Source organism: Coenobita brevimanus, chromosome 42 (assembly GCF_032717465.1).
Source record: "Coenobita brevimanus isolate Jiangsu-jjx chromosome 42, ASM3271746v2, whole genome shotgun sequence".
Classification (NCBI taxonomy): Eukaryota; Metazoa; Arthropoda; class Malacostraca; order Decapoda; family Coenobitidae; genus Coenobita; species Coenobita brevimanus.
The window spans coordinates 11,898,777-11,911,276 of NC_136995.1; the positions used below are offsets into that span (position 1 = coordinate 11,898,777).

Genomic DNA, 12,500 nt, shown 5'->3' on the forward strand with positions numbered 1-12,500 from the left:
ACAAAAACAAAAAAGAAAAAAAGAAAAGCATCTGGAACTACTAGACCAAGGAACAATTGTGCCGAGTTGGAGGGAAATTGGTGAGGAAACAAGGAACTGGTGTCAATTGGAGGAAGTTCTGGGATTGATTGATTGATTGATTGATTGATTGATTGATTTTTAAGAGAATGAATGGAGGAAGAAAAAACAAAGGAATTAACGAAGTCCATGTGGCTAAAGGCATCCTCCCTTCATAAAATATTTCTAACAACTGGATTTCAATAAAAGTGGATTAAATGTTTGTGGGAAGCAACTGCCAGGAAGTGAATTCCAGAGAGTAGTAGTTCTGGGGATAAAGGAATTTTGATAAGCAGAGGTTGTGCATTGCGGGGCAGACAGTGTGATAAGCAGAGGTTGTGCATTGCGGGGCAGACAGTGTGATAAGCAGAGGTTGTGCATTGCGGGGCAGACAGTGTGATAAGCAGAGGTTGTGCATTGCGGGGCAGACAGTGTGATAAGCAGAGGTTGTGCATTGCGGGGCAGACAGTGTGATAAGCAGAGGTTGTGCATTGTGGGGCAGACAGTGTGATAAGCAGAGGTTGTGCATTGCTGGGCAGACAGTGTGAGTTCATGGGCGCTCCCAGCTGCCCGAGTATTTCGGGAGAAAATGTGAAGGGGAGGCACAATTGAAGCCAGTTGGTCAGAGCACTTACGGTAAAAATATCAATAAAATAATGCTAAAGAAGCAACATCTCTACGTACTGATAATGGAGGAAGGTCCTGCGTTATGGCAGGATTATTGATTAATCTAATGGCTTTATTTTGAATTTTGTCCAACTGCCTCAATGCAACCGCTGCACATCCACTCCACAGTGGTGAACAGTATTACACATCCACTCCACAGTGGTGAACAGTATTACACCGCTGCACATCCACACCACAGTGATGAACAGTATTACACCGCTGCACATCCACTCCACAGTGGCGAACAGTATTACACCGCTGCACATCCACACCACAGTGGTGAACAGTATTACATCACTGCACATCCACTCCACAGTGGTGAACAGTATTACACCGCTGCACATCCACACCACAGTGGTGAACAGTATTACACCTCTGCACATCCACTCCACAGTGGTGAACAGTATTACACCGCTGCACATCCACTCCACAGTGGTGAACAGTATTACACCGCTGCACATCCACACCACAGTGGTGAACAGTATTACACCGCTGCACATCCACACCACAGTGGTGAACACACCGCTGCACATCCACTCCACAGTGGTGAACAGTATTACACCGCTGCACATCCACACCACAGTGGTGAACAGTATTACACCGCTGCACATCCACTCCACAGTGGTGAACACACCGCTGCACATCCACTCCACAGTGGTGAACAGTATTACACCGCTGCACATCCACTCCACAGTGGTGAACACACCGCTGTACATCCACTCCACAGTGGTGAACAGTATTACACCACTGCACATCCACACCACAGTGGTGAACAGTATTACACCGCTGCACATCCACACCACAGTGGTGAACAGTATTACACCGCTGCACATCCACTCCACAGTGGTGAACAGTATTACACCGCTGCACATCCACTCCACAGTGGTGAACAGTATTACACCGCTGCACATCCACACCACAGTGGTGAACAGTATTACACCGCTGCACATCCACTCCACAGTGGTGAACAGTATTACACCGCTGCACATCCACACCACAGTGGTGAACAGTATTCCATCTGAGAACGCACATGACTTTTGTATATTGTGGCCACCTGCTCGTCAGTGAAAAATTCACGAACTCCGTACAGAAGTCCCAATTTTTTAGAAGCACTGATTAGAAGCATTGATTGTATTGATTAATCGGTTGACTAATTGATTGGTTGGATGATTGATTGATTGACTGGTTAGTTAAATGGTTGACTGACTGAGTGGTTGACCGACTGGCTGGCTTGTTGTTGTTTGGGGATCCCGTGATTATGTATATTTAATAATCATAATGTACACAGAAACATGTCAGTGAATTGTGTGGGGACCATATTGCATTCCCCTGGGTGTGTGTGTGTGTGTGTGTGTGTGTGTGTGTGTGTGTGTGTGTGTGTGTGTGTGTGTGTGTGTGTGTGTGTGTGTGTGTGTGTGTGTGTGTGTGTGTGTGTGTGTGTGTGTGTGTGTGTGTGTGAGAGAGAGAGAGAGAGAGAGAGAGAGAGGCAGTTCTTAAGACGCTAATTCAAGGCGCCTTAAATGCCACTTAGGGTTCCTTCCAGACCTCTTTCTTCACCTCCACCTCCTCTCCTCTCTTTTCTTCTCTCTTCCTCAACTCCTCTTTTTTGCTCTCTCTTCCTCAACTCCTCTTTTTTCCTCTCTTTTCCTCAACTCCTCTGCTCTCTTTTCATCTCTTTTCCTCAACTCCTCAACTCTCTTTTCTTCTCTTTTCCTCTTCTCTCTTTCCTTCTCTTTTCCTCAACTCCTCTTCTCTCTTTTCTTCTCTTTTCCTCTTCTCTCTTTCCTTCTCTTTTCCTCAACTCCTCTTCTCTCTTTCCTTCTCTTTTCCTCAACTCCTCTTCTCTCTTTTCTTCTCTCTTCCTCAGTTCCTCTTCACTCTTCTTTTCCTCAACTCTCTTTACTTCTCTTTTCCTCTTCTCTTTTCTTCTCTCTTCCTCAACTCCCTCAGGCAAATATCAATCCTTATGTGGCAAGTCCAGCTTTTTTTTCATTTATTTTCATTAATTTCCTTCCTCTCAAAATTTTTCTATCCCACCCCCCAAAAAAAATATCATACCTCCCCCCTTCCATATCCCCCCCTTTCCTCCCATCCCAAAAACGTAGTAAAATGCCATATATATTTCTTCAACCATCCCTTCTGCTCTCCATACTGTCTATCTTTCTATCTGTAGCCCGACGCCCTAATCCCGCAAAGGGTGGCCGCAGACAAAACGCCTCCAAGTCGCTCTGTCACCCACCATTTGACTGCCCTCCCCCCAGCTCACTCCCCCCCCCTCCCTCATATACCTCTCAGCTCCATCCCTCCATACGGTAATTCCACCCTCTTTCTCCCCTACTTCCTCCCATAGTCTTATCACTGATCTTTAGTCCAGGTGTATTAGTATGGAGAGGTCAAGCTGGGTCATCCATTGCCCTAGTTCTGACCTCCTTATTGAAATTATCGCCAGAATTTATGTACCTAATTTATTATATCAGGGTGACGTGGAGGCTATTTGTTTGTGGCCACCCCTTACGGATATGAGGCGTCTGGCTATACGGGTAAACTGATGGATCTAGTTATCTACCCCATACCTTCTTCTTCAGTAACGTCATCGTCCCCTTATTGAAATTATCGCCAGAATTTATGTACCCAGCTTATTATGGCAGGGTGACATGGAGGCGATTTGTTTGTGGCCACCCCTGACAGGATTGAGGCGTCTTCTTCAGTCATTTCATCGCCTCCCTCAAAGCCAGTCCCAGTTCTCAGTACCTCCCTGATCAAGTCGAGTCACCCAGTTCAGTCTATCAGTCTTTCAGTATCTACCCCCCATGCCTCCCAGTACCTGTATCGCCTCTCCCAGTTCCAGTACCTGTATCTATCTGTGTCTGTCTATCTATCTATCGCCAGACGCCATAATCCCGTAAGGGGTGGCCATTTGACTTTGAGTTATTTGTTTTACGGGGAGGGGCACTAACCCTCCACCAACCCACTTGTTGACACGTAGGAAGCACGTATGGTTTGGTTATATGGTTACCACCCAGCGTTGTAAATGGTTTCTTGGCTTACAGGAAACCATTTGGCTGGTCACTCAATGTAAAGCCACCTGTAAAGGAAAGAAAAGCAATAAGAAGTGACAGGAAAGATGGGAGATATAGGAAGAGAGGAGGGCAGGCACAGAAAAAGAATGATAAAGGCTAAGGAAGAAGTAGGCAGCACTACATCAAGTGAGTGGATGATGGTGAGAAGTAGGAAGAGAGGAGGGCAGGCACAGAAAAAGAATGATACAGGCTAAGGAAGAAGTAGGCAACACTACATCAAGTGAGTGGATGATGGTGAGAAGTAGGAAGAGAGGAGGGCAGGCACAGAAAAAGAATGATAAAGGCTAAGGAGGAAGAAGGCAGCACTACATCAAGTGAGTGGATGATGGTTGCCACCACCTACCAGATTATACCTACACCTACTACCCTAAAAACCCAGTAGCACATCCCCTAAATTCCTTCCAAACTCTCATCAGGTAAAATACTATACTCTTTTTACTCTAACTTGGCCTAAAATTGCCATCTTTCCATCTTGAATACTGAGTTATAGCAATAGATTAACACTATATGATGCTAGTCACGAAGATGTGCTATGGGAAGCAAGTGGAGCCGTAGTACTGTCTAATTATGTCTAAGCTTCGTGAAATAAGCTACAAATAAACGAAAAAATATCTGGGCCAAGTTAATATGAAAGGAGTATAGATTTAACATTCATTATACTAAGCTAATTGACATAATATATTCCATTCTGACAACCCCATATCAAATCATCCCTCTATTTCATCTCACTTCCAGCGCATCTCAACTCTGGCGGCCACACATTCTTCCAGATCGCTTCCAGGCCTCCCCCAGTTCCAGTTCCAGTTTCCAGCACCCTCCAGCGGTTCCCAATACCTCCAGCCACACATACTTGTTTCTAAATCCCTCTAGTTCATCTCACTTCCAGCGCATCTCAACTCTAGTGGCCACACATTCTTCCAGATCGCTTCCAGGCCTCCCCCAGTTCCAGTTCCAGTTTCCAGCACCCCTCAGTGGCTTCCAATACCGCCAGCCACACATACTTGTTGTTAATTTTCCCGCCAAAGCCCCACCACTAGTAACTTCTGTTCAAAATGGCCGCCCCGGTTGCGTTCGTGTATGAAGGAATCCGGATATGCCTGATTTCACCTGCTACCTGCGACCCCCCCCTCTCTCTCTCTCTCTCTAGGTTAATCCTCTCCTCTCCCCTTTCCTTTTCAATCCTCCTTCCTTCCTCCTTTCTCTTCCTTCCTTCCTCTGTCATCATTCCTTCTCTCCTCTCTCCTTCCCTCCCTCCTTCTTATCACTGTCCTCTTCTTTCCTCCCTCCCTCTCCTCCTCCCTCCCTCCCTCTCTCCCTCAGTGGTCATCTCTCTCCCTCCACCATCAACTATTTTCTCCCTCTTTCTCTCCCTCTCTCCCTCCCTCCCTCCATCATTTGTCCACTCCATCCCTCCCTCAAATACCAACTCCCTCTCTCCCTCCCTCCCTCCCTCCCTTAATTTTCCTCTCCCCTCTCTCCCTCCATCAGTTATCATTTCCCTCCCTCGCTCTATTATTCTCTTTCTCCCTCTCTCTCTCCCTCACCATCAACCTCCCTGCCCATTCCATCTCCTCCCTTCCTCCCTTCTACCATACCCACTCTCCTCTCCATCCCTACTGGTCAATCCTCTCCCTTTTCCTCCCTTTCTCCCTCTCCCTTGGCATGACGTCCTTCTCCCTTCCATCAACAATAATCTCCCTTCTTCCCTACCTATTCGTCACGTTTCCTCCCTTTCCTCCACCTATTCCCCTCCCTCTCTTCTCTCCCCCTCCCTCTATCTTGCCTCCCCTTCTCTTTCCATTAGGAACTTCTCTCCATCAAATATCCTCTCCCTTCCTCCCTCTTCTTCTCTCTTTTCCCCTCTCCCTCCCTTCCCCTCCCATCATGCCCTCTCCTCTCTTCCTCTTTCCCTCCATCAGCTCCCTCCGTCCTCTCCCTCCTCCCCCTTTTTCCCTCCCCATCCCCTTCTCTTCCCCTCTCCCTCCCTTCCCCTTCCATCACACCCTCTCCTCCCTTTCTCCATCACTGTCCCCTCTCTTCCTCTGTCTGTCAGCTCTCTCCCTCTCTCCCTCCTCTCCCTCTTTCCCTCCCTCTCCCTCTCCTCTCCCCCAATCCCTCCCCCTCTCCCCTTCGCCTCCCCCTCTCTAAACCCCCCCAAAACTATCCACAAACAACTGAGGCGTCAAATATGAGTCGGTTATGGGAATGTGCTGCGACAAATCCATCTAATTACAATGCTCTCAGGAGAATGCCAATTGTGGTGTGACGAGAGGGGGACGATTTATATTTCAGACGATTTTGGGGCGTTGTGGGTGGGTGGGAGGGGCGGGGAGGTGGAGAGAGAGGATGGGTGGGGTTGGGTGGGAAGAGGAAGGGAGATGGAGTGAAAGGATGGGTGGGGTTGGGTGGGAAGGGAAGAGGAGGGTGGAGTGAGAGGATGGGTGGGGTAGGGTGGGAATGGATATAGGGTGTGGAGAGGATGGGTGAGGTTGGGCGGGAAGAGCAGGGTGGAGTGAGAGGATGGATGGGGTAGGGTGGGAATGGATATAGGGTGTGGAGAGGATGGAGAGTGAGAGACTGACGAGGAGAGTGTATGTGAGTGAGGTGGAGGAGGATCGATGGAGGGGGAGGCCAAGGATGAGATGGAGGGATGGAGTGGAGAGGTATATGAGAGAGAGGGGGGTGTGAGCTGGGAGCAGGGCAGTGAAATGCCGGGGGACAGGCCGACGTGGAGGCGATTTGTTTGTGGCCACCCCGTATGGGATTAAGGCGTCTGACAATAGACAGAAAAGCTAGATTAAGTTTGCTATGGATAAGTTAGATAAAATTACATTTAGTTAGGATTAGGCTAAGTTAGAAGAATTATTCGACGATTGAGGAGTGTTTGGGGAGAAGGAGGAGTGACAGGAGGGGGAGAGTGAATGAGGAAAAGAGTGAAGGAGGGGGTGAAGGAGGGAGTGTTAGAGAGAGGAAAAGAGTGAAGGAGGGAAAGAGTGAAGGAGGGGGTGAAGGAGGGAGTGTTAGAGGGAGGGAAAGAGTGAAGGAAGGAGGTGTTAGAGAGAGGGAAAGAGTGAAGGAAGGAGTGTTAGAGAGAGGGAAAGAGTGAAGGAAGGAGTGTTAGAGAGAGGGAAAGAGTGAAGGAAGGAGTGTTAGAGAGAGGGAAAGAGTGAAGGAAGGAGTGTTAGAGAGAGGGAAAGAGTGAAGGAAGGAGTGTTAGAGAGAGGGAAAGAGTGAAGGAAGGAGTGTTAGAGAGAGGGAAAGAGTGAAGGAAGGAGTGTTAGAGAGAGGGAAAGAGTGAAGGAGGGAAAGAGTGAAGGAAGGAGTGTTAGAGAGAGGGAAAGAGTGAAGGAGGGAAAGAGTGAAGGAAGGAGTGTTAGAGAGAGGGAAATGTAGTGGGGGGTGGTGTGAGAGAGAGAGAGAGAGAGAGAGAGAGAGAGAGAGTGTGTGTGTGTGTGTGTGTGTGTGTGTGTGTGTGTGTGTATACTCCACCCACTCCACACCCACCCCACATACACTCCACCCACTCCACACCCACTCAACCCACTCCACATATTCCACATACACTCCACCCACTCCACACCCACTCCACCCACTCCACCTAGAGGGAGTGAGCGGCATAATTCTAGGTCTCTGAGTATTGAATTTCCCTCAGCCCACACCTGCCCCTTCCCACACCCGTAATCCACACCTGCTCCGCCCCCTTCCTGCCTGTGGGGGGCTCCTGGGGGGGCTGGGGACATCTTTGGGGTGCTGGGGTCTTTTAGGGGTCTATTAAGGGTCTTTTGGGGGTCTTTCCAGGGACTTTTAGGGGTCTTTTAGGGGTCTTTTAGGGGTCTTTTAGGGGGTCTTTTAGGGGTCTTTTAGAGGTCTTTTTGGGGTCTTTTTGGGGTCTTTTTAAGTCTTTTGGGGGTCTTTTTGGGGTCTTTTTGGGGTCTTTTTGGGGTCTTTTGGGGTCTTTTAGGGGTCTTTTTGGGGTCTTTTGGGGTCTTTTTGGGGTCTTTTAGGGGTCTTTTGGGGTCTTGTGGGGTCTTTTTGGGGTCTTGTGGGGTCTTTTTGGGGTCTTTTGGGGTCTTTTTAGGGTCTTTTGGGGGTCTTTTGGGGTCCTTTAGGGGTCTTTTAGGGGTCTTTTTGGGGTCTTTTTGGGGTCTTTTTGGGGTCTTTTTGGGGTCTTTTTGGGGTCTTTTAGGGGTCTTTTTGGGGTCTTTTTGGGGTCTTTTGGGGGACTTTTAGGGGTCCTTTTGGGGTCCTTTTGGGGTCTTTTACGGTTTTTTAGGGGGTCTTTTTGGGGTCTTTTTGGGGTCTTTTAGGGGGTCTTTCCAGGGTCTTTCCAGGGTCTTTTAGGGGTCTTTTTGGGGTCTGATGGGGACTATGTGGGGGGCTGGGGTCTTTTGGGGTCCCTTTTGGATATGTAAATGGTCTTCTGGTCACTATAATGGACGGTCTGGTCTATATGGGGTCTTTCTTGGGTCTTGTCAAGGCTTGGGTGTGATATGGGATACTTTTGAGGTCTTTAAGAATCCATTTGGCTTGTCATTCAGTGCGGAGTCACCTGAAACTCACGCTACATGAAGTGAGTGGATGGTATACCCGCTTCTGAACTTATAAACAACATCTTTTCAGTTTTTTATTTTTTATCAAACTTGTACATTAATTTGAGGTTGTATGAAATTCGAAGAGTAATGGGAATGAGTCTCCTTGGTTACTAGTCAAATCCTCCGGTCTATGACTACGTTTGAGGTCAAGAATGCTCCCTAGCACCTTTTCCTTAGCGATTTATTTGTGAAGTTGATACGTAAATAGTGATGATGATGATGATGATGATGATGATGATACGTAATAGTAATAGTAATAATAATAATAACAATAATAATAATAATAATAATAATAAGTAATGAGTGGCATACAAGGACATAATGATGATGATGATGATGATGATGATGATAATAATAATAATAATAATAATAATAATAATAATAATAATAGTAATAGTAATAATATCTGGGACTATCTAGGACTATCTGGGACTATCTGGGACTGCCTGGGACTATCTAAGGCTATCTGGGACTACCTGGGACTACCTGGGACTACCTGGGACTACCTGGGACTACCTGGGACTATCTGGGACTATCTAAGGCTATCTGGGACTATCTGGGACTATCTGGGACTACCTGGGACTATCTGGGACTGCCTGGGACTACCTTAATGTTTTAACGATCAATAGACATGACGAGGGAGAAAGGGTGTAAGTCAATTAGGGAGAAAGGGAGGAAGGGAGGGAGGAAAGGGTGGAAGGGAAATAGGGAGGTATGTAGAGAAGGGAGGAAAAGAGGGAGGGAGGGAGGGAGGGAGGAAAGGGTGGAAGGGAAATAGGGAGGTATGTAGAGAAGGGGGGAAAAGAGGGAGGGAGGGAGGGAGGGAGGAAGGGAAGGAAGGATGGAAGGGAGATAGGGAGGTATGTAGAGAAGAGGGGAAAAGAGGGAGGGAGGGAGGGAGGGAGGTAATGTAGCCAGGAAGGGAGGGTAGTGAAAGGGAGTGGAGAGAAAGGGTGGAGGGAAGGGAGAATAGAAGGAAAAGGAAGAAGGGTGGGAAGGAGGGGGAGGAGAAGTAAAGGGAGGAAAGGAAAGAAGGAAGAATGAGAGGAGGAAGAAGAGGGAGAGGAAGATGGAGGAAAGGAAGATGGAAGGAGAGAGGAAGGAATGGAAGACGAATGAAGTGTGAAGGAAGAAGGGAGAGGAGTAACGGGGAAGAGACTGAGAGGGAGAGGGAGAGAGAGGGAGGAAAGGAGAAGGAGGGAAGGAGAGAAAGAATGATGGAGAGAAATGGAGGAAAGGTAAGAAGTGATAGGAAAGGAAACAGCAAGACACCTACTTATAATTTCGTATTTTCTTGTTTCAAAGTAAATAATGACTATGGTATAAGTTCTGTGTCTAATAATAGTAAATAATAATAATAGTAAACGTAATAATAATAATAATAATAATAATAATAATAATAATAATTTGTGGTAGGTGGGGGAGCTCACCATCCACTCACTCGATGTAGTGCTGCTCTCGGGTGTCTGCCTTTTCCTCTCCTCCATCCTTCTTTCCTTCCTTCCATCCTCTTCTGTCTTTCTTTCCTTCATTCTTCCCTCTTCCTTCTGCCTATGGGTGACTTTACACTCCCTCTTCTGTCTTTCCTTCATTCTTTCCTCTTCCTTCTGCCTACGGGTGACTTTACACTCCCTCTTCTGTCTTTCCTTCATTCTTCCCTCTTCCTTCTGCCTACGGGTGACTTTACACTCCCTCTTCTGTCTTTCTTTCCTTCATTCTTTCCTCTTCCTTCTGTCTGTGGGTAACTCTACACTGAGTGACAAGCCAAATGGTTTCCTGTACACCAGGAAACCATTTACTACGCTGGGTGGTAACCATATAACCAAATTTTGGCGCCTGGTGGTTTAGTGGGTAATTATTGTGCTCCAATCGGATTGAGCCGGTGAAGGTTTATATCCAAGGGATGGTTGGGGTTTATTGCTCATGTAATGCCACTCAGGGATGAGTGAGGCTGGTCACTCTCATCTTAAATGTCAGCACCAACTTGCCTAGCCCAGGGCTCCTACGCTCCCTATGGGGCGACGTAGGATTGGATGATGAATGAATGAATAATAATAATAATAATAATAATAATAATAATAATAATAATGATAATAATAATAGTAAGAGTAATGATGATAATGATAATAATAATGGCAATAATGATATTAATAATAATAATAATAATAATAATAATAATAATAATGTCATAAAAGACTTTGTAGTTACTTGTAGTTGAGTTATATATATATTAGACTTGTGGACGAGCGGTTATTATATTTGAGTAGCTTGTAAGTAGCTAATCTTTCCCATTTGTCATGTAGTGACAGGAGAGGTAAAGAATAGTATGGGACTATTTTTATTTGTCTTGGAAATATTAACAAGTCTCTCACACAGAGCGAAGTATAAAGTAGAGTCCCGCTAGCTATCTCTCTGTCTCGCTCTCTCTGTCTCTCTCTCAAGTTGCTAAGCCCTTCTCCCTCCTACCTGCCTGTTCTATGGCCTGTCTCCTTCTGAGCTCTCTTTCCTAAATTCTGGTGTAGCAGGGGGGGTGTCACGTGTGTTCCTTGTGAGTGGAAAGTTCTAGAAGCCTGTGTGTGAGTATGTGTGTATGTGTGTGTATGGTCACGAGGCGCTATCGTGTGCCTAATAAGCATTCCTTGAGTTAGGAGTGTGTAAGCATGTTTAGCATTGCTCGATTCTCGCAGACACAATACCTTCTCATCATCTGACTCCCTGCTTCTATCTGTCTCTCTATCTATCTATCTATTATGATTTGTAATTATAATATGGAGTCCTAACAATAATAATAATAATAATAGTAGTAATAATAATAATAAAAATAATAATAATAATAATAATAATAATAATAATAATAATAATAACGATAATAATAATAATAATAATAGTAATGATGATGATGATGATGATGATACTACTACTGCTACTACTACTACTACTACTACTACTACTAATAATAATAATAATAATAATAATAATAATAATCATCATCATCATCATCATAATAATAATAATAATAATAATAATAATAATAATAATAATAATAATAATAATAATAATAATAATAATAATAATAATAATAATAATAACAATAATAATAATAACGATAACAATAACAATAATAATAATAATAATAATAATGATAATAATGACAATAATAATAAGAAGAACCACCACCACCACCACCACCATCATCATCATCATCATCATCATCACCATCATCATATCCCACACCACCACCATCACCAACAACAGCAACAAAAACAACATTCAGACCACACGCAACCCCACGCAAACGCACAAACACACGCAAAAACAAACACAAACAAACCCAAACAAACCCCAGCCTTCCTGTTTTACCGAGAGAAAAAATCCCCGGCTCTCATTGGTGGAAAGTGAGGCGCGCTGGCTCGAGAGAAAAATACTGTTACCTGATTGGTCAAATTTGGCGGGAGTTTTGCACGGAAAGTAATTGTTTGGAAAATTTGTGAAAAAAAAAGCCGCGAGGGAGGGAGGGAGGGAGGGAGGGAGGGAGGGAGGAAGAAAGGGGGGAGGGATGATGGGAGAAGGGAGGGTTGGAGAGAGGGAAGGGGAGGAACGAATGGAGGGAGATGAGGGGGAAGGAAGGGTTGGAGGGAGGGGGGAGAAGGGAAGGGGTGAAGAGAGAGGGGGGAGAAGGGAAGGGGTGAAGAGAGAGGGGGGAGAAGGGAAGGGGTGAAGAGAGAGGGGGGGGAAAGGAAAGGATGGAGGAAGAAAGGAGGGAAGGAAGGAATGGAGGAGAAGGAAGAGGGAAGGAAGGGATGGAGGGAGGGGTGGAGGGAAGAGATGGAGGGAGGGAGGGAAGGAAGGGAGGGAGAGAGGGAGGGAAGGAAGGGTTGGAGAGAGGGAAGGGAGGCAGGGATGGGGGGAGGGAGAGGGGGGGTAAGGAGGGGATGATGGGAGAATGGAGGGAAGGAAAGGAGGAAGGGAGGGATGGAGGAAGAAGGAGGGGAGGGAAGGAAGGGATGGAGGGAGAAAGGAGGGAAGGAAGGAGTGATGGGACAAGGGAGGGGAAGAAGGGATGGAGGGAGAAGGGGGGAATGGAAGGGTTGGAGGGAGGAAGGGA

At 46.2% G+C, this 12,500-nt stretch overlaps 1 protein-coding gene across 1 annotated transcript in view; it reads right to left on the bottom strand.

Annotated features, from left to right (window-relative positions):
- The window catches only part of LOC145397602 (lachesin-like), a 65,644-nt gene extending 58,101 nt beyond the window's left edge, over window positions 1–7,543 (bottom strand). The window contains exon 1 of the mRNA XM_080270643.1: window positions 7,366–7,543. Coding sequence (XP_080126769.1) covers window positions 7,366–7,543 — 178 coding nt within the window. The remainder of the gene's footprint in view (window positions 1–7,365) is intronic.
- Between the last annotated feature and the right edge of the window lie 4,957 nt (window positions 7,544–12,500).